Genomic DNA, 23816 nt, shown 5'->3' with positions numbered 1-23816 from the left:
TCTGTTGCAGGAGTTTTCCCTGAACCAGAAAGTGTCCAAAGAGATGTGTCAACTTTTTTTGGTAGAAGCTCTGCTGCGTATAGTTTTTGGAACCAGGATGACAGGTTTTAGGGAAGGCTATGCGTGGTCTATTTTTTTTTAAATTTTTTAAAGAATTTCTCTTTACATCCTTTAAAAGTTATTGTTAAATAGGGTGTAAAGGATGAGTTGGTTGTTTTAGGAGACTTTTTCTTTATGTATGATCTAAAATATTTTATTATACAGAATCTGAATATGCTAAGAGGACTTTAAAAATTGGCTTAAATTTTTAAAATTTGCCATGACTGTTTTAAAATTTGTTTTACATGCAACACCATTCCAGTATATATATTGCCTAAAAATAAGTTTATAGTCTAGGAGAGGAAATAGTACACCAAAATACCTTGAATACAGAGTAAAAAAATATATGAAAGTCCTCATTTTAAGAAATATACAGGCCCTGGCTGGTGTGGCTCAGTGGATTGAGTAGTACTGGCCTGCAAACCAAAGGGTTGCTGGTTAAATTTTCAGTCAGGGCACATGACTAGGTTGCATGTCAGGTCCCCCACTGGGGGCACATGAGAGGCAACCACACATTGATGTTTCTCTCCCTTTCTCCCTCCCTTCCCCTCTTCCTAGAAATAAATAAACTCTTTTCTTGTCTTTAGCTTCTCACTAGACTACAAGCCCTTTAGGGCAGGGACCATGTTCTAGTTGATTTTGTTTCTTTGGTATCAAGCATAATGCCTGGAATAGCATAAACATTCAATTTCTTGGTTGAAAATTAAAATTTACTCTTACCAGATAAATGCATGCTTGCCTTTTAGTAAAAAATATAAGTAGTCATCAGCTGATAAGACGAAATTTGAAAAATTAAGTCTCTGGATGTTATGGATGCTTGAAACTGAAATTGCCATATATTGTCTAACATTTTATTATTTCCTCACTTTTTTTCCAGCCATTCTTTTCCTTTGCTATTCTGTGATGCTTTTTACCAACAAATAACTTCATTATCATAAAATTGCGTTCTGTATTGCTTTGTATTCAGAAAAGAGAGGCTTGGATTTTAGACCTTTTTGTCTTTATAGGTTTTCTTTGTAAACTTTCTATAGATTGGTGTACGGTGACTATTTTGTTAAGATACAATCCCAGAAAAGATTTATTCTGGCTATTAATTCCTGGATTCATTCAATAGGTGCTCATTGAACACCGTTACACATCACACCCATAGTTTTCAACCTTTTTGTGTTCACCTTTGAATAGATTCTGTTCTCACATGTTGGAGTAAGTGCCACCTTTTTAGGTGCTCACTTGACCTGTCCTAAGCCACTTCTCAAAATAAACTTTACCTGCTCTACGACATATTACAGAACCCACTGGTACGAGTTCTAGCTGATTAAGATCACTGTGTTAGTTATTGTGTTGTATTATACATAGTGTGAGATTTAGCAACAGACCAGTAAAGAGTTTGTGCTGATTATTTAATCGGAAATTACCAGAGGCTTAACTTACAGAAAGACAGATTCTAAAGATGGTGTATGGTGAAAAACTGTAACAGACAGAATTACCCTGGAAGTTCCATTAATTGACGCAAAGCACAGTATTTGTTGCCAAGTTAGGTGCCATGTTGGAGTCTGAGGCATCGTCTCTGAATAAAGTTGAACCTGGCCAGTTTTTCATCTACTACAAGAAGATAGTACTGTTCTTCATCGAGCATCAGATGTTCATCAAGATGACATTTTGTCTGAAAAATACCTATTTTCAAAACTTTAGAGCCAGACACTTTGGGCAAGATATGAATACAGCAAGATATAACTGGGAATTGAAACCATTAGAAGAAAACCAGCAGCAAATTAATTCCTTGGGATTTGCTTATTAAATAGATTGTGGGTAGAATAATCTGTACTATTTAAATCATATTTATCTCTCTCTGAGTAAGATCAAGTTCACATTAGTTCAGTAAGCACATGACACAGTTGTTTCACTAAGTTCCACTATAAAAATGAGCAGAAGACAGTCTCTTGAGACGTTTGCAGTCTTAATTAGGAATTCAAGACATGCATGTCTGAAAACAAAAGAAAAAGAAAAAACTTAGAGAAATGGGAAGGATAGGGCAACATATTCTAATTTTAAATGTACCGTGTAGTTATTATTAATAGAGTTGAAAGCCTCTTCCAGGATCTTTGAACACTTTTGTGGGATTACTTGCTTAACAGAGCTAAAGAAATTTGAATTTTTGCAGAACTACTGATCACCATGCCCATTTTATGAAAAACATCATGGGAAGGATGACCTAAAAGAACTGAGATCTGTGTCCTCATTGGGGATAATACAGTACTCACAAAAGCTTCGTCTGTTTTGTTGTCTTGGCTTTGTTATTCCTGCCATTTAGGCTTTGTAGGAGATTAAGTATAGGAGATTAGGTATATGAGAAGTATGCACTGTGAAACTCAGAATGGCTGTGAGTACTGAATAATAATTGCAACTGAAATGCGAATCGTCAGCTATTTGAATTTGTAAGGTAGAGTTATGATAACTGTAGGGCAACTGGTGTTGGCAGAATATCTCCAAAAATTTCAGGCTCAGGTAATTATGAACTATAGAAATTTGTGTGTTGGAAAATCCGGTAGTAAATTAACATCTTTGAGACTCTAATCTATGCCAAGTACTGTGCTGCATATTTTATGTAGTTTTATATTTGGTTTTAGTAACAAACTAAAAGATAGCCATTAGTATCTTCATATTACAGGTAAGGGAACAATTCCAGCAAGTATGTAAATTGGCTTAGCTTACACAAATAATTAAGTCTCTGGCTAGCTTCATATTCTTTGCTCTTGCCACTACAGTTACAATGCCCCAGGAGGTAGAGCATGAATCCAGTTTGCTTTCCCTCCATATTTGTCATGCTCACAGGTGTACCTGCCAGTAAAACCCCTTTTACAAATTTCGAAATAGGTAGTCCAAGGCTTTGTTTATAAAAATACATGTAATGATTTTTTTTCCTGAGATGCAGCAAGTCAAGGGCTTTTGTTCAGTGTAGTTTTAAAATAAATATCGTTTTTTGAAACTACAGGTAATCCTTGATTGATAAATGCTTGACTTATAAAGGTTCTTTTCATAGAATGACTGATTTTCTATATTCTGACGTAGAAAGATTCATGTTTTCACCTGCTCTAGCCATAGACATGGTCGTGGGGCCATGTCTGCCTCTGGGGTGGCCACCCTTGCTGGAGGCTCCCTGCTGAGACAGGAGCCTGAGCTGAGGCTGAGGGAGGACTCCCATCAGGTTTTCTGTTCAGACTGTAGAGTGGAAACTTCACCTCTAGTCCTTGCTCTACAGAACGTCTTCGGACCTCGGTGTTTGCATCCATAGCTGCGTCTGAGCTGCAAAAGTCGTGTGCACTGTATAGCCAGCATCTCCCCAAACTGCTTCCCATAGTAATGTGTTGACCACGGGCCTTCTTTTTTATTTTTCCTCCCAGGAAACATGTTAACCTCTAAAAGAAAACTTTCAACTTTTAGAGTTTGGACAATGCAGTTTTAGACATAAAATATTGGTTGGTTGGTTGGCTTATAGATCTAGTCTAAACATGGTACTGCAAATCTTGAAACTGTAGAACCTCAGCTGACCTCAGTCAAAATTCTATTTTGTGCCAAAATTTCTCTAACCCCCAACTTTTTGTTGAATTATAACATACAGAAAACTGCACGAAGTGTACAGCTCGATGGACTATCACACCTACTCAGCACCCCAGAAGTCCTCTCTCCCCCTGTATTAATTTCTTAGGGCTGCCATATAAAGCACCAGAAACTGGGTGCTTGCAAGTTCTGGAGGCTGGAAGTCCAAAATCAAGGTGTTGGCAGGGCCATGCTCCCTCTGAAATCTGTAGTTGACTCCTTCCTTCTCTCTCCCTAGCTTCTGGTGGTTTGCCAGCACTCCTTGGCCTTCCTTGGCATGATGCGGCGTCGCTCCAGACTGTGCCTTTTTGTCACACGGCACTTTCCCTGTGTGTCTCTCTCTTCACATGGCCTAATAAAGGACATCATGTTAGGTTAGGGGCCCACCCTACTAGAGTATAACTTCATCTTAACTAATTGCATCTGTAATGACGTTATTTCCAAAGAAGTGTGCATCCTGAGGTACTGCAGGTCAGGATTTCAACATTGGGGCGGGGGCAGTTTGACTTAAATACATACCCTCATGTTCCACCTCAGTCTGTGTAACTTCTCCTTCACAAATGTAACGAAGGGTGTTTTTAAGTAATACTAACATCCCACCAAATACGTGTTAATGAGCAAGGAGATTAAGATGTAGTCATTGAATAACATCCCTTATATCTTGCCTTGGGCACACATCGAACTTTGGCTTTTTTTGTCCTTACTTTGAAATGCTGCTTTTGATTCTTTTCCTTACTGTGCCTGAGTCATGCAGATTCACCAAGAAGTTTCTCCTAAAACCTTCAGTCAGCCTGTTTGTGTCTTAGTGCTATTACCTCTTTTATATTACTTGTACTATTTACTTTCAAGTAGTTGTTTACAGAAAGCCTTCATGACGTTTAAAAAAGTCAGTATTGCTGATAACACAGTTTTATGTTATGGCCCTAGCTTCATGGTATTGAAGATCTCCTAGTGCTCGTTTTTCTTCTTATGTGACAGAATAGTATATTTTTAAAGTATCTCTCCCATAAAATGGACTGGTATGTTGTCATATCTTCCTGTTGTACCTAAGAAACAGCAAGAGGATTTATGCAGATTATCACAAGCACAAGTTTTACAAAGAGCACAAATTAAAAAAAAATAGGTATAAATTTTAAAACACCATTTTGAAAAAAACTAAAGAATTTTGTAAACAAGAATTTTTCTAAATCATCATTAAACTTTCATGGTTGTATATTTTTTTCTAAATAAATTTTTTTAAAAAGCACAAAAAAACAAAACTCCACAACCAAACAAAACCAGTTAGTTGAGCTGGTATGCATAAAGACAAAAAGCAAACAAATAAACAAACAGCAAAAAAAAAAAAAAACCCTGAAAAACTAATAGCATAAACCTTTGCCATTCTAGATGGTTTTGACCAATGACTAAACAGAGGCTCAGAAGAGTTTTGTGACTTGCCCAAGAGAGGCAGTCAAGATCAACCAGCTATTAAATAAAAATCAAAGCAAAAGACTTTTGTTTTTAGGTGGTGATGTTTTAATTCTAATATTAGGGGGCAATGCTGTTGGTCCTCAGGCCAAATTGATTATAAGAATGATCTGTTTTGACCCGAGAAGATAGAAATTCCAAAGTCAAACACAAAGAAGGGGGCCGGGTTCAAAAACCTTGAGCCCCTTGTAATTGCTACCCGACTTCAAGAAAGTCGCTGGAAGACACAGTATGTAGGTAGTTATAAAGGCAACTTCAAGGCAAAATTTTATTTATACTGCAGATATACTTCACCAGCCTCCTCACCTCCCATAAAACATCTTAAATATCAAAGACAGTTGTTAAGTGTTTTTTAATTTGTGTTTTGTAAAGAGGGTAGACCAGTAATTAATGTATCAAACTTGCTGCTTGGCGCCATATAGTCCCAGAAATGACCTGGTGTGATGAATGATTCTTCTTCAAAAGGATTAATGAATGTGTAATAAGTTTTCTTCCTTTCTTTTTCTAGCCAAGGACCCTTGTCATCCATTAGAGCGGTAATCAAGAGATGTAAGTTTGTTTTTTCCTGTTCTACATTTTCCTCTGTAATAATTTTAAATGGTGGTTTAGATTTCTAGTACGTAAGTGATTGTATTTGGTGAATCTTACAAAGAGTCCAACAAGGGGAGCTTCTAAGGAGCAATAAGCCATTTCTGACATGCTGCTAGCTTTTCAACTTCCTTTTCAACTTTCATTTATTGATAAGCCAGTTCCTCAGAACAATATTTTTCTCTTAGAGAACTAAGCTGTTAAAATAAATCTGGATTATCTAGTCATTTTCTGTGCTCTAATATAAATTTTATGTAACCATTTTTATAGGTAGAGACATCTGATGGGTTTGAAAAATATCAAACAAGCCCTGTCCTTTTCGATTCATTTGCTTCCACAGTATTTTTATTTAACTGTGAAAATGCCTGTGGAGTTCGATGCGCTATTCCACGTACAAGACAGAAGTGCCCTGATAGAATTCCCTCCAGAAGAGTAAATTCGTAGTAACTTTACCTCTTCGTTAAAGCTCTAAAACGTGCTCTTGGTGTGTAGGATTTTAACACCCTTTTTAATAAAAGGGTCTTTCAAAGATCCCTTTTCCAAATAGAACATGAATTACTTGTTATGAAAAAAGATAAGGCAAGGCTTTTAGATGTTCTCTCACATTATTTGAGCTGAGATCACCACCCTGAGGGGGATGTATACTATTTTTAGAAACATAATTTTTAATAGCGTAAATTTAAGATATCCACAGGTATGGAGGAGCATGCATTTGAACTTATTGCAGTGGACAATTTGTAAGGTGGCAATATAGAAAAATATTCCACAGTTCTCCATGTTTCCCCACATTTCATTTTTGTTGTTGGTAGTGGTGAATTGTAAAAATGTGGGAATGCCAGTTTATGGAGAGAGTTCAGATATGAAAATAAAAAAATTCATGACAACTTTACATGCCTTAGATCCCTTGGGTGAAGTGGGGAGAGGGAAATAGGAAATTAAGCTCTGGGATTTAGGCAAGAATTTCTTCCTGGAAATACAGTTTGGGGTTAATCAATATTATAGACAAAACCCTGGGAGAAAGTGTGGAGGATAAAGAAGATGAGAAAGGACAGGCTCTTGGGAAACAGTGGTGTCGGGGACCAAGCTATGCCTCTGAGGTACTGTAGGGCACCCCAAAACCCAGCCTGCCGAGGAGAGGCCTCCTTCCACTGAGTCCTGTCTGCTGGCTCCTGCCTGTGTTCTCTGGCTTCTTACTTTTCCTTTCTCTTGGGTTTCAGGACTTCTTTGTTGGGGATTGTAATCTGTACCTGACTTCCCATTGATCCTTCAGGATGGACCTTGCTTACCCTGAGGCCCCTGTGCCATCCAAGGCCTCAGGAGAAGGCAGCTAAGGAGGAGTGGGCAGGAAAGGCTGAGAAAGAATGATTGGCGTAATAGAAAGAGTAGGAGACCGCTCTGTTAGAGGTCAAGGGAAGTGAGGTTTTGGAAAACAATGAGTGAACCACAAATAGTTCTTAGTGCTGGAGCAGGGTCAGGCAAAGCTGAGAATAGGTCACTGTCTGTGGCGCTTGGAGGTCTCTCTAGGCAGCAGGGAAGGAATGGGTGGAGAGGGAGACGGGAGAAGCAGACAAGGAGGAGGTGAAACAATGGGAAAACTCTTGCTTTGAGGAACTTTGTTTTTTAAAACTAACCCAGTTGTCTATTCATTCTTATGTGTTACTTTGTATACACTAAAAATATATTTTTGGTTGTGTTTGTTGCTGATGTTTAGGCCAAATGGCCAAACAGATCCTCACGAGATGCTGTGTAACGACAGAGTGAGAACCATTGTGGCATCCCTGCTCTCTCCCTTTTGCCTGTTCTGTTACTATTAAGAAAAGGTGTAAACAACGTTTGTCTTACCCAGCCCACTGAAATGTTTGCTTTACTCTCCCAGGTTTAGTCATCTAACCCTGACAAGGAGAAAGACTTATCACATTTTAAGGCAATGTTCCTTAACTGGTTGTCTTTTATTTTAAATTCTTTCATAAGGTGACTGGTTTCATTCAATCAAGCCTTGAGATCGTTTTTCATTTATTCTTATGAGCCCGAACTATTTTGGGTAAAGATCTCAAAATGTTCTGATTGGATATGTCTTAAAATTTCATGCTTTTCCTTTCATTAACTTTCGAAAAGAAAATTATTCTCTGAAATTCACAAATAGCTTCATCTCCATTGCCTACTGTAAGTCAGGAACTGTTTGCATATATTATAAAATAATGCTCTCCGTGGTATGTTAACCTCATTTTGCAGATGGTCAGGACACAGTCTGACAGAGGTGGAGTGGTTTCATAAGATAGAGCTTGGCTGTGAACCTAAACTTCCAGACTCCAAGGCCACGAGCTTCCCATTGCACGGATGTTCTGGTTTCCGTGTCACATGCATCCAGCCACACCCTGTCTCAAGCTAATGTAGTTAGTTATTTTTTATTATTGTGGCTTTCATTGGTAAGGATTATAGCAAGGATGCTTATAATAAATATAATAATCCTTCTGTGTGTTCATTTCTTCTGACCATCATTTAATCAATATTTTTGAATTATTTAGAATCAGGTCAAGCATCCAGCTCTCCTGGCTCCACAAGGAGTTAAACTGCTTCAAGGAACAAACTGCTCCTGCCCCTCCTGTAATGGGCTATGTGTCCTGGGTTAATCCATTTAACCTCTGTACCTCTGTCTCCTCATCTGTAAGGTTGGAGTAGGATGATCATGGAGGGTCCTATCATGCTTATGATCTTCATGGAGCATAGAAAGGGTCCTTATTAGTAGTAATATTGCAAATCCAGATCTCAATCTTTTATAAACAGCTGAATATAAATTTATTTTGTACTTGGGATTTAACCATATGAGCTAGAATAGTTCCAAAATAATACTGTAACATGATATGATAACTTTAACTGAAAATACTGCCTTTATTCTGTGGCCTTAATCCAAAATTCATGAAAGACTAGCAGCTTGTGGCAGGGGTAAAAGGACATGTTGGGCTGTATGGGCCTTGGTGGCAAATTCAGTTTTCCTGGCAACAACTACCTCAAATCTGTTTAATCTGGGAAAGTGAGAATAGATTAAGCGGAAAGTTAAGAAATTAGCAAGAAGAGTGTGAGATACTACATGAAAAATCTCTGTGAACATCTAAAGTGTTCCCAGATGCTAAGCCTGTTCAGCACAGACAAAAAGAGTGCCAGTCATTCCATAAGGATCAGGAGAGAAAAGAGATTGCATAGATGAGTGCGTGTGAAAAAAATAATCAGAGCAGGAGAGCGAAGCAGTGCTTCTGGAAGGATGCAGACGCTTGTGAGTGTGATTGGGAGACTTTCTCGCCCCTCACTGACTACACCCAGAGTGGGAGTGCCATTCTGCTAACCCCGGGAACACCTGTTTCTGGTGACCTCTGGTGTGAAAGGGCAGAATCGAGTGAAAAGCCGCTAATTTAAAAGGCTGTAAATTGACTACTGAATTTCCTTTTAAGTATTATTTATACTTTAATATTGATTCCTATTGAAGTAGCAAATTGATTTTTTTTTTCAAAATGGTTTTTAGATCTTTTTTGCACTGTTGTTAAAAACTATAGGTAGATTTTTCCCCCCTGTGGTTATGTGTGTGTATATCTGGTCTGTAGAGACATGTCTTTTCTACCATGTACTGCTTCACCTCCCTGAACTTGTGGTATATTGACTTTTCCTTTCTGTAGAAGTATGTAGAGTGGCACAGCAAGACAGTCTTGCTCTTGAATTCCTTTTAGAGCGTAGGCCACTAGGTTCACTCTTTTTTTCTCCCTTTCCTCTTCTATAACCCCTTCTTTTTTTCCCTTAGCACTCAATGAATAGTGCACAGCAAAAATGCCCCGTGGAAGAGGTATGTTTGTGACAATAAATAACACGATGTCTTGTACAAGTGCTGTGTCTGCTGATTCTGGCTTTAGTGGTGATGGTGATGTGATTGTAGCGCACTCAGCGAGCCTTTGACTTAATGAAATCATTCTTATGAATCAGACGCACCGCCCAGAGCTTTAGCTTCTCTGTCCTTTTATTGCAGTAGACAAAATGCACCTCAGCTTGGTTTGACTCTTGATAGAAAGTTAAGTCAAACCAGCTGATGATAGGAATACAGGACGTTCTCCAACTTGAGATTCAAGAGTTTTGGTTTCAAATGTTGGGTTTGCTTGGCCAGCCCAGAATAGATTGAGCTGTCAGCCTACATTTTATTCCCACCTCGCACCTCTGCCCCTGCCTCCCCAGCTTTGCCGGGCTCCTTGTTGAGAGTGCATCAGAAATTAATAGGAGGAAGAAAGAAAAAGATTCGTATCGTCAACCTTTACAAAGCAGAAGAATTGAAAAATTAAGAGTATTGGAGAGAGATGAGAGCAATTAGTAGAAATAGTTAATACCTGAAACAATTTCCTGTTTGTGTAACAAATCATTGCAGTATTGTATTTGAAGATTTAAAGAAAAGATATCTTTAGAATGTGCTCCTTGAAAATAGGGATATTACTCTCTGTTGCATATATGTGTAATATATGACTCTATATGTGACATATTTTCCAGATCACCTGATTAAGATTAATTTAAATTTTTAAAGGTTTTATTTACTTTTAGAGAGAGGAAGGGAGGGAGAGAAACATCAATGTGCGAGAGAAACGTAGATTGGTTGCCTCTCACGCGCCCCCAACTGGGGACCTGGCCCGCAACCCAGGCATGTGCCTTAACCAGGAATTGAACTATCCGGCGACCTTTTGGTTCACAGGCCAGCACTCAGTCCACTGAGGCACACCAGCTAGGGAAAGATTGATTTAATTTTAAAATAAAATTTGAAAAAAATGTAAATGATCTAGCTTTTTGAGTTTGAGGCTTGACGGAAAAGTCAGTACTGCATATATAATAACATGATATAAACAGGTTTCTAAAAGTGATTTGAACATTTTTGCATTTATTATCTCTTAATTTAAGCACTAAAACAACTTAAAAATTGTAAAACTCCAGAAAAGCTAGAGAGTAGATGAAAATTTGACCACCTTCACCCTCTTTATAATAGAGTACAAACAGATACTATAAAAGTATAGTCAGTCACGAGGCCCTGGTTGCTGTGGCTCAGTGGGTTAAGTGTCGGCCTGTGAACCAAGTGTCGCTGGTTCGATTCCCAGTCAGGGCACATGACTAGGTTGCACATCAGGTCCCCAGTTGGGGGCGCGAGTGAGAAGCAACCACACAGTGATGTTTCTCTCCCTCTCTTTCTCCTTTCCCCTCTCTCTAAAAATAAATAAATAAATAAACAAATTAAAAAAAAAGTATAGTCATGGATCAGAATAGATATTTAACAAATCTTTCTGCCCATTATTATTTCATGTCATTATAAATACTCTTATGCAACTTCTATTTATAGCTGTCCTTTTTTCCTCTGTTCTTGAAATTATTTTCAGAACTGCAAAATGTGCTTTGGAGAGCTTTTGAAATCTATGCTTTCTTATGAATTCAAATATATGACTATAATTAACTTTATACCATATGAAAAGATCATTTTGATTTGCTTTTCTACTATGGATGTCAAAATCCATACATCCTGTATCAGGGGCCCCCACCCCTTGCCCCCGGGCAGTCAGTGGCCTGTTAGGAACTGGGCTGCGGGCTGAGCTCACCCGAGCTTTGCCTCTTGTCCCCTAGCCCTACCCACCCCCACCCCTGGTCTTCCAGAAAACCGGTCCCTGGTGCCAAAAAGATTGGGGACTATTCTAAATGACGTCAAGTATAAACTAATTTTTTTCAATAATATACCCTATAAAAATGTAAACCTTTATTGAATATATTAATTTTGTGCCATATCAATGTATTCTTTCTTTTATAGCTTCTCGGACTTCTGTTCAGAGTGAGCTTCATCGAGATAGGAGGTATGGTTATATTTATAAGGGAGGCATATATTCTGCTAATGATGAAATATAAGCGTGTTATCAGTTAGCTAGTTAAGTATTTTCCATAAGCAGTGTATTATACCATTCTGCCTCATCAGTACATTTCCTGAACTAATCTATAAGTTTGAGTGATGAAGAGCTTGCTTGAGAGACAAAGCAATACAAGCCTGGAAGTGTTCTTTTGACAGTAATTATTTACTGACATCAATTTGAAAATGTTTATTAAGCAACTGCTACATGTAAAGCACTATTGGAATTGCTTCAAAGAAATGCTGTGTACCTCATAGTTACTCAGAAAATGTTGCATTTGATAAATGGTTAGTTAACAGGATAGAAAATTAAATGGAAGGATAAAGAAATGAAAAGAGGGAAGCAGGCTGGCTGGATAGATAGATAACTGAATGATACATAACTGGATGGCTGGCTGGAGAAAGGGAGGAGGGGAGGAGGGAGAACTGAGTCACTGTTTACAGAAAAGGAAGGACAGATAGAGGGCTGTATGGATGGAAAGTAGACAGGTAGAGAGCTGAATGGATGGGAAGGTGGATGGGTGCCTAAGTAGATGGATAGATTTTTGTAAGATAGCCTCCCTGCTTTCAAATTTCTTACAGTATACTATAGGGGAATGAAGAACAAGGACTTTAGAGTAAGGCATTACCCAGGTTCAAATCCTGACTTTACTTTCTCACTATGTGACCTTGGGCAAGGTACTTAATCCTCCTCGGATGGTATCCCCATCATTAAAATGGTACAAGCCAGACCTATCTCATGAGGTTGTCATAAGGATTAATGCATGTAGCATGGTTAACATTTATTAATTAATAACTCATCATCTAGTTAGACAAAAGCTATAAGTGGACGTTCTTTGGTAACATTCAAATTTAATCAATGAGCAGGTTCTGTTTCACAAGCTAGCATGAGGGTGTGTCTCTGCAGTTTTGATAATGACAGTGGTTTTTTGTTTCTGTTTTTATTTTCCATAGAGTACTAGAGAAAGGAAGAGCAGGTGTCATTGTCTTTATTTGTTAGAACAGAAAATTGAGGCTCAGAGAGATTGGTTGATTTTCTGAGTCTCCCAGTTGGTGTTTGTTAGGAAATCAAGTTTAAGAAGATAAGATTTAAACGTGAAACTGCAGATTGAGGTTAAGAAAATGAAAGAAGCCACGCTTAAATCACTGTGACTCCTCAGTGTTAAGGATTAATTATCAAATTCGTATACACAACTGACCAGGAACCACAGACACACGCTTCAGGGTTTAGAAGTGAACCTGTGAACGCTAAACACTTAAAGCTAATTTTGAATTGGGACAGACGTGGACTGAGGAGGAAAAGTATATTCTACTTGTATGATATCATTTTTGAGTAATACTTTATATAACAGAAAACTAAACAATTCTATTGGACTAGTGTGCTTTTCTACTTCATGATATACTTAATGTTTGTGCTGGAGGCTAGATAGCAGAACCCTGGAATGAAGAGCTTGTACGGGCCTCACTTAGTCTGTCTTCTTATCAACTAAGGTAGGTGTGCTTAGGGTACATCTCTAACTCTTTGAGGCCAAAATCATGTAGGATGACTGCCATTTGATCCCTTGCAGCCTGCTTGGGTGTACGCTAGAGACAGCCCAGGCCAGACAGGTCATCATTTCTGTGACTAGGGTAGTTCTTATGAAACGTTTTTGGGAGGTAGTTGTTTCCTGAATCTCTGAACATTTTCAAATAGACAATACCTTCTTACCAACTTGCAAAACCTCACTGAGGCTTCTGTCTTCTAGGCGCCCAGAGATCACCATTGTAGCAGCTGAACCACTGAGGCCGTCCTCATGGTTCCCAGGAGCCCCGCCCCCAGGACTGGGATTTCCCCCAGCCCCCGCAGCAGGCCCTTGGAGGCCCAGTGAGCTGGTTCCTGCTGAGGTGAATAAATGCCACATTATCTCTTTCCATTTTATTTAAAAAATAAAGTTCAAATATTAGAACAGTGAGACTATTAACATGTTGACTATTGCCTGTCGATGTCTAAAATCTTCATTCTTTATTTTACAGCTCCCACCATCTTATGAACAAGTCATAAAAGAAATCAACCAAGTTCAAGTTAACACTACAAATAATAATAATGCTGCTGCCTCTCCCAGGCACACTATTACTTCTGCAACTCAGACTGACTTTTCAGAAGAAATAGACAACCATCTGCCTCAAAGTAATGCAAGTAATCTGTCTTCCTAATTCTGACCTAGTTCTAGGAAAGTAATCAGTAGGCTCTCACCTCTAAAATAATTTTCAATTTGTACATAATTTATGGAGCTCTGCTTCCCAGTCAGTGTGATCATGCGTGCTGTCTTTATTTGGCTTTGCTGTGATTATAATAGCTCATTCTTAGGAACCGAAGCCCCAATCTCTTGAGCTCACCCTAATTCATATCACTAAAACATCATCCTTTTAACCTATGATCTATATTACTGCTGTGCCCTTCATTCCTGTCAACAAGGATGTTGTATTTAGCAACTTCACCTTGATAGGATGTTAAAGGTGGTTGTCCTGTTAGGCTTTTTAAAAGCATTGTGTTAGGATAACATATGAATGTAAGTTACTTTGGAAAAGTAAGGCAAGAATCGTTGGAATTTGGACAGTGAGAAAGAACTGGTTCATGTGATAAGTCTACTGAGAATCAGAAATTTAACAGTGTTTTAACATATTACATACTGAATATATAAATGTAATTTGAACACTCCTGCAAGAAGCTGAGTGTAAACATTTTCCCATTGATTTTGGGATTACTTTTTACTAATAAAGGAAACCAAATTTTTTTTTCAATTTTTATTTTTAAATTTCTTTTTATTGTTGTTGTATTACAGTTGTCCCATTCCCCTGCCGCCCCTCCCCCAGTCAATCCCCACCCTGTTGTCCATGCCCATGGGTCATTTATACCCGTTCCTTGACTAGACCCTTCCCCTTCTTTCTCCCCTTCTCCCCCTCTCCCTTGCCCTCTGGTCACTGTCAGTCTGTTCCTTGTTTCTATGCCTCTGGTTCTGTTTTGCTCGTTTGTTTGTTTTTGTTCATTAGGTTCCTGTATTGAGGTGAGCCAGATGCTTTTCAGATTTTATATGTATATCTTAAAAAATCTGTGTAGTTTCTATTGTTTTTTTTTTTTTTCTTTTAAATTATAACGTTGCAACTTATTTTTGTTTGTTTTGGTCAAATCAGCACTACCGGCACCTCTCAAACCTCTTCAGCCTTCCCCAGCGGTCTCAGCCAGTGATCCTCCAACCAACGTGGCGCCTTTAATAGTCTTTGACATTTCTGAAGAACAGAATCGTCCAGAAAACTCCAATGCTGCAAGATGTCCAGTGCCAAGACCAAGATCAAAATGCAACCTCAGACCAGTAGCCAGAGATACTGACATCAAAGAGCAGAATCACCAGAAAGCCAGCCCAGCAGCCACAGAAGCGGAGCCATCCGCAAGCCGGCCCCAGGCTCTGTTGGACAATACCCGCGACTTGGATAGTCAGGCAGCGATGAACATTATGAACACAGAACGAAGCCAAAACAGTGTTGTTTCAAGGATCAAAGCGTTTGATAGTCAGACAAATATAGAAACCTCTGGACTGCCCAAGAAACCAGAGATTGCTCCCCGCATACCTCCCCCAAGGCCTGCTGCTTCCTCAGGGAAGCCCTCTGTGGCTCCCAAGCCAGCTGCTAACAGAGCTTCTGGAGAATTGGACTGCTGGAATGAAAACAGGCTCAAGGTGGCCTCTAGGGAGGGGCTCACCCCACACTCTCCAACACAAGAAGTAGGGAGCCTCCCAGTAACCAAACCTGAATTGCCAAAGAAACCACATCCTGGCCTTACACGAAGTGTCAATCATGAGATTCTGGGAGGAGGTCCGGTGGCTGAGAGCCCTGATGGTGGCAGGAGAGTCCCAACTCCTGCTCCTCGGCCTGTGCTGCCTAGGAAATCAGGCTCCTCAGAAAGCCCCACCCAAGCTGCGGCTTTGCTGAAACCAGTCACTATTCCTCCCCGCCTCTCCGTGGCAGCACAAGCCAAAGCATTCAGGACCCTAGACGAAGGACCCTCAGCCAACCCCCCTGTTCCAGTTCTGCAAAGCAAGCCTCCAGGGGACTTCGACCTCATCAGTTTTGATGATGATGTCTTACCAACCCCGTCTGGGAACGTGGTTGAAGACTCTGTTGGCTCGGAGATGGTTCTGGGTGAGTAAAAATTAGAAGTGGAGGGGAATCTCAGCTCATCATAGGCTGTCGTGAGTGGCACTGGCTGTTTTAGCCTGCAGTGCAGTTATTGTGGTGTGTCTGTGCAAATGTATGGGTAGAGTTAGGGCGAAACACAGAGATTGAGGAACATGGAGCTGAATAGGGGGGAAGTCAACAGGGAAGGGAAAGGTTGGGATGGGGAGATGGAGACAGACACACACACAGAGACACACACACACACAGAGACACACACACACACAGAGACATACACACACACACACACACACACACACACACACACGTAGATTACTATTATTCGAACCAGGAATGAGCAGACTGGGACTAGGGACTAGACTAGATGTGGGCTGGCTCCCTTGCTCTGGCAGGTGGAGAGTCAGGTGTTAGAAGAAGGCAGGGGAAGTCACGCAGTGGCCCCACAAGGGCTCCCAAGGTTGAACCCGCCCAGCTGGGAGGGCCTGGAGAAGGGCCAGCCCCGAGGAGGACTTGGCAACAGTCGTGCAAAGAGTGAGGAGCCAGCCTTATGTTGCACATTTCCCCCCCTAATCTTTATATAACCTCTTCCCTTGGGAGTGCAAAGTTTTGTAAACAAAATTCAACAGTTGTAAGTTTCCTGCCAAGATCAGGACAATTAAATTTCCCAAGAAGCAGAGATTATGGGTTTTTTTCCCCCCTCACATTGTTAGCTGGAGCGTGTGATGGTGAAGTTGAGCTTTGATTTGTCAAACTAAGCTGCTCTCTTTGTCATTAATACGATTGCTTTTACTGCTGTTCACTTATCTGGGTAGAATTTTTGAACGTATAAACTTAATAGTATAGCTGACATCTTAAAAATGTTTAACATGCATCAAAATGATATAAACTCTGTGATTCAAAACCAGATTCTACACAGCTTAGGTGTATTTTAAATAACAAATACATATTCCTTAAATATTTATCATGCACACCATGTAGTTACTGGCTGTACCATGCCTCTTTTCCATAAGGAGTGGAAGGACAGATGTTAGACTATATTGAGTTCCTGCAGTGTTCCAGGCCCTCCACTAGATAACCTGCCATCCGTTATTTAATTGAATACTCACATTAACCCTCGGTTAGGTATCATTAGCCTCAATTTGCAGATGAAGAAAATGAGGCTAGAGAGAGATCAACGGGGAACTTTCCCAGTGTCATAAAACTACAATTTTCCAAGACAGAGTTCAAACTCAATCTTTTTATTCTAAGTCTAGTTTATTTTTCATTGTATCGTGTTGCTAACCAACATTTTCATGGCTTCCCAAACCAGGCCACACATTATAAACTTTTAAAGTCTTGGCAATATCACTTTCTTATTCAAACCTTTTTGGTGTTAAAAGATTCAGGGTAGGACAGGGATAGGTAAATCCAACAGCAGCAGGCTGTCAAAGAACTCTCTAGGCCAAGGAAATACCGCCTTCTGTAAAACCTCCTAGATTCTGTGGGGATGGCACGTAGTAATGGCTGAGACTATATTCTGTGTCATTAAGCAGATAATTAGAGTCATCTTCTGACAAGAAAGGTCAACAATATACATTCAACATGGATACAGTCTCATGCTTCATCGTCTGCCTTTTCTGCTTCTTGATTTCTACAACTTCATTGCACATTTAATTATTGAGGCAGTCTTTTAACAAAATGTGTAACCTGCTTGGCCTATGTGACCGTAACCATTGATCTTGACTGTGGAATTACACTGAACTTGAATACTTTGTTCTTTCTAAACCTGCTCCATTCCCTGTATTCTGCACCTCACTTGGAGATACCATCACATGCCCAGCCTTCCCTAGAGAATTCTAGGCATCATCCTCGAGTTTTCCTGTCACACAGTGGCTAGGTATTGGACTTGAAGTCAGACTGGCCTGGACCTACCATTTAATTGGTATATGACCTTGGGCAATTTACCTAATCCTACAGTGACTTGGTTTCCTCATTTATAAGACACGATAATAATACTCCTCATGAGGATATTGCAAGGATTACATGTGATTATGAAGGAAAGCTCTATCACATGGTCTGGAACATAAGTGCTCATTAAGTAGTAGTTACTGTTACTTCTTGCCCTTCACATCTAATTAGTCACCAACTCCTGCTGGTTCACCTTCTGAATAGTTAGTTCTTGAATCTTCCTCTTGTTTCATCCCTCCTGCTACAGTCCCACTCAAGGCCTTTACACGCAGGTCACTACAGTCATCTTCTAAATGGAGTCCCTCCTTCTTCCTCAAATGCGTCATCATCCGTATTACAGCTGCCCAGGCAACCTTTGTAGCGTGCACATTGGACCTTGCTGCTTCTTTGCTCATTGCCCTCCAGGGGCCTTCAGGATCATCTCTGAATTCCTCAACATGTAGAGGGATTTTTGTTTCTTTATTGATTAGGGCTTTGTGAATTCTTGATGGTATATCAGTAGCACTGTGTGTGTAACTAAAGGATTATGGTCTTTGTGAAACCTTGCTTACTCATCCTGTCAGCATCCCGGAGAGGAACACAGGAGAAAGGAGAGAAACTCACAAATACATCTTTCCTTCTTTTTCTCTTCCCTGAAAGATAAAAAAATTAATAAAAAGTTTCTATAAATGAAGTTGCCATATTAATCTCAGGAAATAGAGATCAGAAAATACTGAAGCTATGGAAACGCTGTAAAGATTAGAAAATTTATTAAAGGAAAACTCATAAAACAAGCAATTTAATATTGGATTCATTTTATGGGTAGGATGCCTTCCAGGTTAATGTAATGGAGCTGAAAAGTATTAGCAATTCCTTTTCACACCTTTACAAATCATATCCAGTTGTCAAAAAAAAAAAAAAAAAGCAGAATACTTCTGCTGTCAGCCCCATTACACAGACCAGAATAATAGTTTAGCAACCTATTTCTGCCATTAACAGAACTCAGGGGAAAGAAATGACAGAAAAGCAAGCCAAGGATGGTGAAACTAATTATGATGACGAGCATATTATTAGAGACAGGTAATGGGCAGAAAACTACATTATCATCAATGTTTTTCTCGCGGTAATGAAGAGCGTGCAGATATAGGTGTAAAGGGGCCTGCTAGTTTGGCAGCAGGTGGAGAATAATTGGTTATGTGTGTGAGGGGCTAGAAGGAGGGCAGAATAAACACTGCAAATAAAAATAGAGAAAAACGCTGTTGACTTTCCTCAGATATAAGTAGTCTTTTAGGGATGCTCTGTGTTTTTTTCTATAGAAGCAAGAGCAGTCTATGATGGAGAAACTTAGGGCACAGCACTTCTTAACCCTTTCTGGCTCACAGCACCCTTTTTAACTCATGTATGCACAGTTGGAGGTATGATTTCCAGAGCCTCAAGGGCCTATTCTTGGACCCCAGATTGAAGAAAGACTTCAACCACAGAATGTTAGAAGTAACTTTTCGGTGGACTGTGTAAATAAATTATGGCACATCCATATAAGGGAGTATTGTGTGGTGATTAAAAAGGAGGCAGACCACCTATTACCTCCGCCACGGACCAACCTCCCAGATATTATTACATGAAAAAATGCAAGGTGCAGGTAGTCTTCATGGTATTTTACCTGCTGTGGGTGTTAAAACACACACATGCACACAAATATGTAATGTCTTTGGGAAAATATATAAAAAGTTGACAACGAAGTTTGTCTTTTATGAGAGAACTGCGTAGGCAGGAGAGGAGGTGGGAATCTGGTTTTCAAATAGCTGAACGTAAGCAGAATTAAGCTGAAAGACAGTGGAAGGGTTACCTCTTGTTTTTGCCACAGAAAGAGAGCTGCCTCCCACACTGATCTTCAGCTTTAAGATAAGCAGGGATTTAAAAAAATAATATTTTTCTAAAGTTGTAGTATTTATGGTTACAAACAAAAGCTAATTATTAGAAACTAAATTTGCATAAGTTAGACAAATTCAAAAATAGATACCTGCATCATTTCCTATTGAATAGAATCACTGAGGAATAGTATCAGAAAGAAAGTTTTTATTTTTCTAGTTACTTTGTGGAAAACTTTATGGCCATTATTGGCTTGAAAAAGCCACAAAAGGGACAAGAATTTGACCTGCAATCCAGGCATGTGCCCTGACTGGGAATTGAACCAGTGACCTTTCGTTCACAGGCCAATGCTCAATCCACTGAGCCACACTACCCAAGGCTTTCCTGATATTTTTAAATGGTTCTTATTTTGGTTTGTTTGACAGGGGTGTTCATTTCAGCTTCCCCTTACAACTTTTATCTTATTCTTGAATTTATTTATTGACTTTTTTAAGTTACTGAGTAACATATATTTGCTGTAACAATTCAAGCAACATAAACATTTATCGAAATAAACAAATTAATCTCCCTCCAGTTGACCCAAATCCCCAGAGTAACCAGTGTGAACAATGTCATATGTAGCCTTCTGTGCCTTTGGACATTCCAAACCAAAGCATATAAACATATATACATACATGTATTTTTTCCTGTTTTTACAAAATTTTTTAACATACTATATCCATTACTCAGCAGATTGCTTTTTTTTGTTTAACAGTGAGATTTATGGATTTCTCTTTGACCAGTAGATGTAAGTCTAACTCCTTGTTTCCTTATATCTGCCTGAGTGCGTCATAGTTGATTCAACATTCAGGTGGTTTTGTTTGTTTCTCATGTTTTGGATTTTTTTTTTTTTTTTTTTTTTTTGCCACTACAAAAAAATGCTGCAGTACTCTCTTAAAAACATTTTCACTTCTAGTAGTGCTTTTTGTTTCTGAAGAATAAATTTCCAAAAGTGGCTACTGGGTCAAATATTGTGAAATTGAAACATTAAAACATTTTGTGTTTTAATTACAGTGACATTCAATCCCATATTAGCTTCATGTGTATAGCACAGTGGTTAGACATTTGCATAACTTTCGAGGTGATCCCCTCATAAATCTAGCGCCCACCTGGCCCCACACATAGTTATTACAGTATTATTGCCTGTATTCCCTGTGCTGCACTTTACATCCCCGTGACTATTTTGTAACTTCATAATCCCTTCGCCTTTTCCACCCAGCCCCCGCAGCTCCCCTCTCTCATCTGGCCACCCTCAGTTTGTTCTCTGTATCTGTGAGTCTGTGTTTCTATTTTGTTTGTTCAGTTATTTTGTTACTTATGGAGTCCACATATAAGTAAAATCGTATTGTATTTGTCTTTCTACATCTGACTTATCTCACTTAACACAATACCCTCTAGCCACATCCATATTGCAACAAATGGTAAGGTTTCATTCTTTTTTATTTCATTCTTTTCCACATTGTGTGCCATGGCTTCTTTATCCGTTGGTCTATCAGTGGGCACCTCGGTTGCTTTCACATCTTGGTTGTTGTAAATAATGCAATGAAAAGAGGGATGAGTGTATCTTTTCGAATTAGTGTTTAAGATTTCTTCAGATAAATACCCAGAAATGGGACTGCTGGGTCATATGGTAGTTCTATTTTTAATTTTTTGAGGAACTTCCATACTGTTTTCCATAGTGGCTGCACCAGTCTGCATTCCCACCAACATTATACGAGGGTTCCCCTTTCCCCGCATCCTCGCCAGCACTTCTTGTTTGTTGATTTATTGACGATAACCAGTCTGACAGGTGTGAAGTAATATCTCATTGCGGTTTTAATTTGCGTCTCTCTGATTATTAGTGGCATTGAACATGTTTTCATATGTCTACTAGTCATCTGTTTGTCCTCTTTGGAGAAATGTCTACTTAAGTATTTAGGTCCTCTGCCTACTTTTTAATTGGATTGTGTGTTTTGTTTTGTTTTTTTGAGTGGGGGTGTGTTAAGTTGTAAGAGTTCTTTATACATTTTGGATATTAATCCCTTATCAGATGTATCATTGATGAATTTTTTTCTCTATTTTAGTAGGTTGCTTTTTCATTTTGGTGGTTTCATTTGCTCTGCAAAAACCTTTTATTTTGATGTAGTTCCATTTGTTTATTTTTTTCTTTTGTTTCCTTTGACAGAGGAGACATATCAAAAAATATTACTAAGAGAAATGTCAAAGACTTTACTACCTATGTTTTCTTCTGGGAGTTTATGGTCTTACTTTAAGTCTTTAATGCATTTTAAGTTTTCTCTTGGATATAGTGTAAGAAAGTGGCCTAGTTTCATTTTCGCATGTATTTGTCCAGTTTTCCCAGCACTGTTTATTGAAGAGACTGTCTTTACTCCATAATATATTTTTGCCTCCTTTGTTATAGATTAACTCACCATATAGGTGTTGGTTTATTTCTGGACTCCCTATTCTGTTTTCATTGAGCTTTATGTCTGTTTTTATGCCAGTATCATGCTATTTTGATTACTATGGCCTTGTCATATAGTTTGATATCAGGTAGCATGATACCTCCAGGTTTTGAACTTGAAACATTTTAAGAGTACCAATGATCCAGTTTCCCACCTGGCAGCACCTGAAGTTTCCCAACATGAAGTGCTATCCTGGCTCTATATGTTGTCCACTTACAGGTCTTTTGGAAAAAAATACCCCCTCATGCAAAGGCATAAAGGTAAACTTCATACTGGGCACCTAAGTAGAGAGACTTGTACACCATTATCAAGTGAAAAATAGGCCTCTGGCTCTACCTTCTCATTGAAGTGATGCTGTTTGTCCTCCCCACTAATCTGCACACCTGGTCTGGATTACAGCCCAGGACAGCGTGCAGGCAGAGAGGCCATATGCTGAGTTCCCTAATTAGGTGAGCACAGCTGGGGTAGGTCATTAAACAGACCCCTGCCGAACAGAGCACAGTGCCGCAACCCTAAGACTTCCTTGCTCTACTGTATTGAGAAAGAAATTTTTTCTAGAGACATATAAGTGGAATAATTACCAGTGATAGTTCTAATTATTAAAGAGCAACTAATGATATTGAAAATAAATACCAAAACAACAACAACAACAACAAAAAAAAAAACAGAGGAAGAATGGGTAGCTAGGGCACTTTGAATATTTTGTATTGAAATTGTATCTATGCTACTTCAGTTTAAATCCTTTAGGTTTAAAATAAATTGCCCTGATCCTTTAACGCAATAGGTGAGATCTGCCACACAGTGTGTGGAATTTGGGGCGGGGCTCCCTGAGGCCTGTCCTCCAGAAGCAGGCACATCTGGATGTGCCTGTGCCCAGCCCTGTAGGGCACTGATGGGCCTTGTTTCTCCTTTCCTTGCTCCCTTGTTCAATGCCCTCACGCCTGGAATATGAGAGGGTGTGTGTAGGTGGTATACTGGCCCAGAATTTAGTATGAGTTGGGAAACAATCGAAGTCATTCCATGCTCAAGATTTTCTGCCCCCCGCCTCCCCCAAACCATCAGTTAAAAACCTACACTCATAGCCAGCAGATCACAGGTACCAAAAGGGGACTTTAACGGAGAAACGCCACTTGAAAGGCAGAACACAGCGAACAATTATTAGCCTTAATCCTTTTCTTGAATTTTTGGTCCTTTTCCCAACAGAGAACAGAACCCTGAGAGAACGGGATATTATAACCAAGACTGGAGGGAGGGAGGACGGACAGGTTTCTGAACAGTCAAGTCTCAGCAGCTGGGGGAGGAAGGTGGCTTCTTGGAAGTCACTGGGTGCCAACAAGGGCCACAGAGGCAGAGCAGAGGTGACGGCAGGGGAGACAGAAGAACAGAAGGGAAAGATGCACACAGGAAAGATGCAATATCTCCACATTTGAATAAAATGTGCACCAAGGGTCTTCACATTTTCTTTTGTTTTAGCTAGGGTTACTCAGAATAAATGAACTATTTGGGGAGTTCAGATCCAATAATGGACATTGATGCAAGTGCACCTACCCCTTTTTATCCATTGGTACTGCTGTTTCCTAAAGAGCAGGCGTAAATTATTCAAGTTGGAAGAACTATTAGAATAGGTACAATCCAGTTGTTGGAAAGGCGGGCACGGCTGCCTCCCAGCCTGGCCTTCCTGTTTCCTGCCGCATCCCGCTGCCCTCCGC

The 23816-nt window shown here is 39.5% G+C and overlaps 1 protein-coding gene across 7 annotated transcripts in view; it reads left to right on the top strand.

Moving 5' to 3' along the window:
- The window catches only part of SH3D19 (SH3 domain containing 19), a 131074-nt gene that overhangs the window by 76455 nt on the left and 30803 nt on the right, over positions 1 to 23816 (top strand). For 4 of the 7 annotated variants that reach the window (XM_090288232.1, XM_090288230.1, XM_090288233.1 and 1 more), the window contains exons 3-7: positions 5672 to 5712; positions 11567 to 11609; positions 13405 to 13543; positions 13673 to 13835; positions 14831 to 15835. In XM_090288232.1, the coding sequence (XP_090144358.1) occupies positions 5672 to 5712; positions 11567 to 11609; positions 13405 to 13543; positions 13673 to 13835; positions 14831 to 15835 (1391 nt within the window). Of the gene's footprint in view, positions 1 to 5665; positions 5713 to 9541; positions 9584 to 11566; positions 11610 to 13404; positions 13544 to 13672; positions 13836 to 14830; positions 15836 to 23816 lie in introns of those variants that run through there. The other 3 variants (XM_090288236.1, XM_090288235.1, XM_090288234.1) reach the window with 2 other exon arrangements.

Source organism: Furipterus horrens, unplaced genomic scaffold (assembly GCF_987537825.1).
Source record: "Furipterus horrens unplaced genomic scaffold, mFurHor1.1.pri manual_scaffold_10, whole genome shotgun sequence".
NCBI classification, from domain to species: domain Eukaryota; kingdom Metazoa; phylum Chordata; class Mammalia; order Chiroptera; family Furipteridae; genus Furipterus; species Furipterus horrens.
The sequence above is the reverse complement of the archived record's forward strand: the minus strand, read 5'-3'. Positions and strand labels throughout refer to the sequence as shown.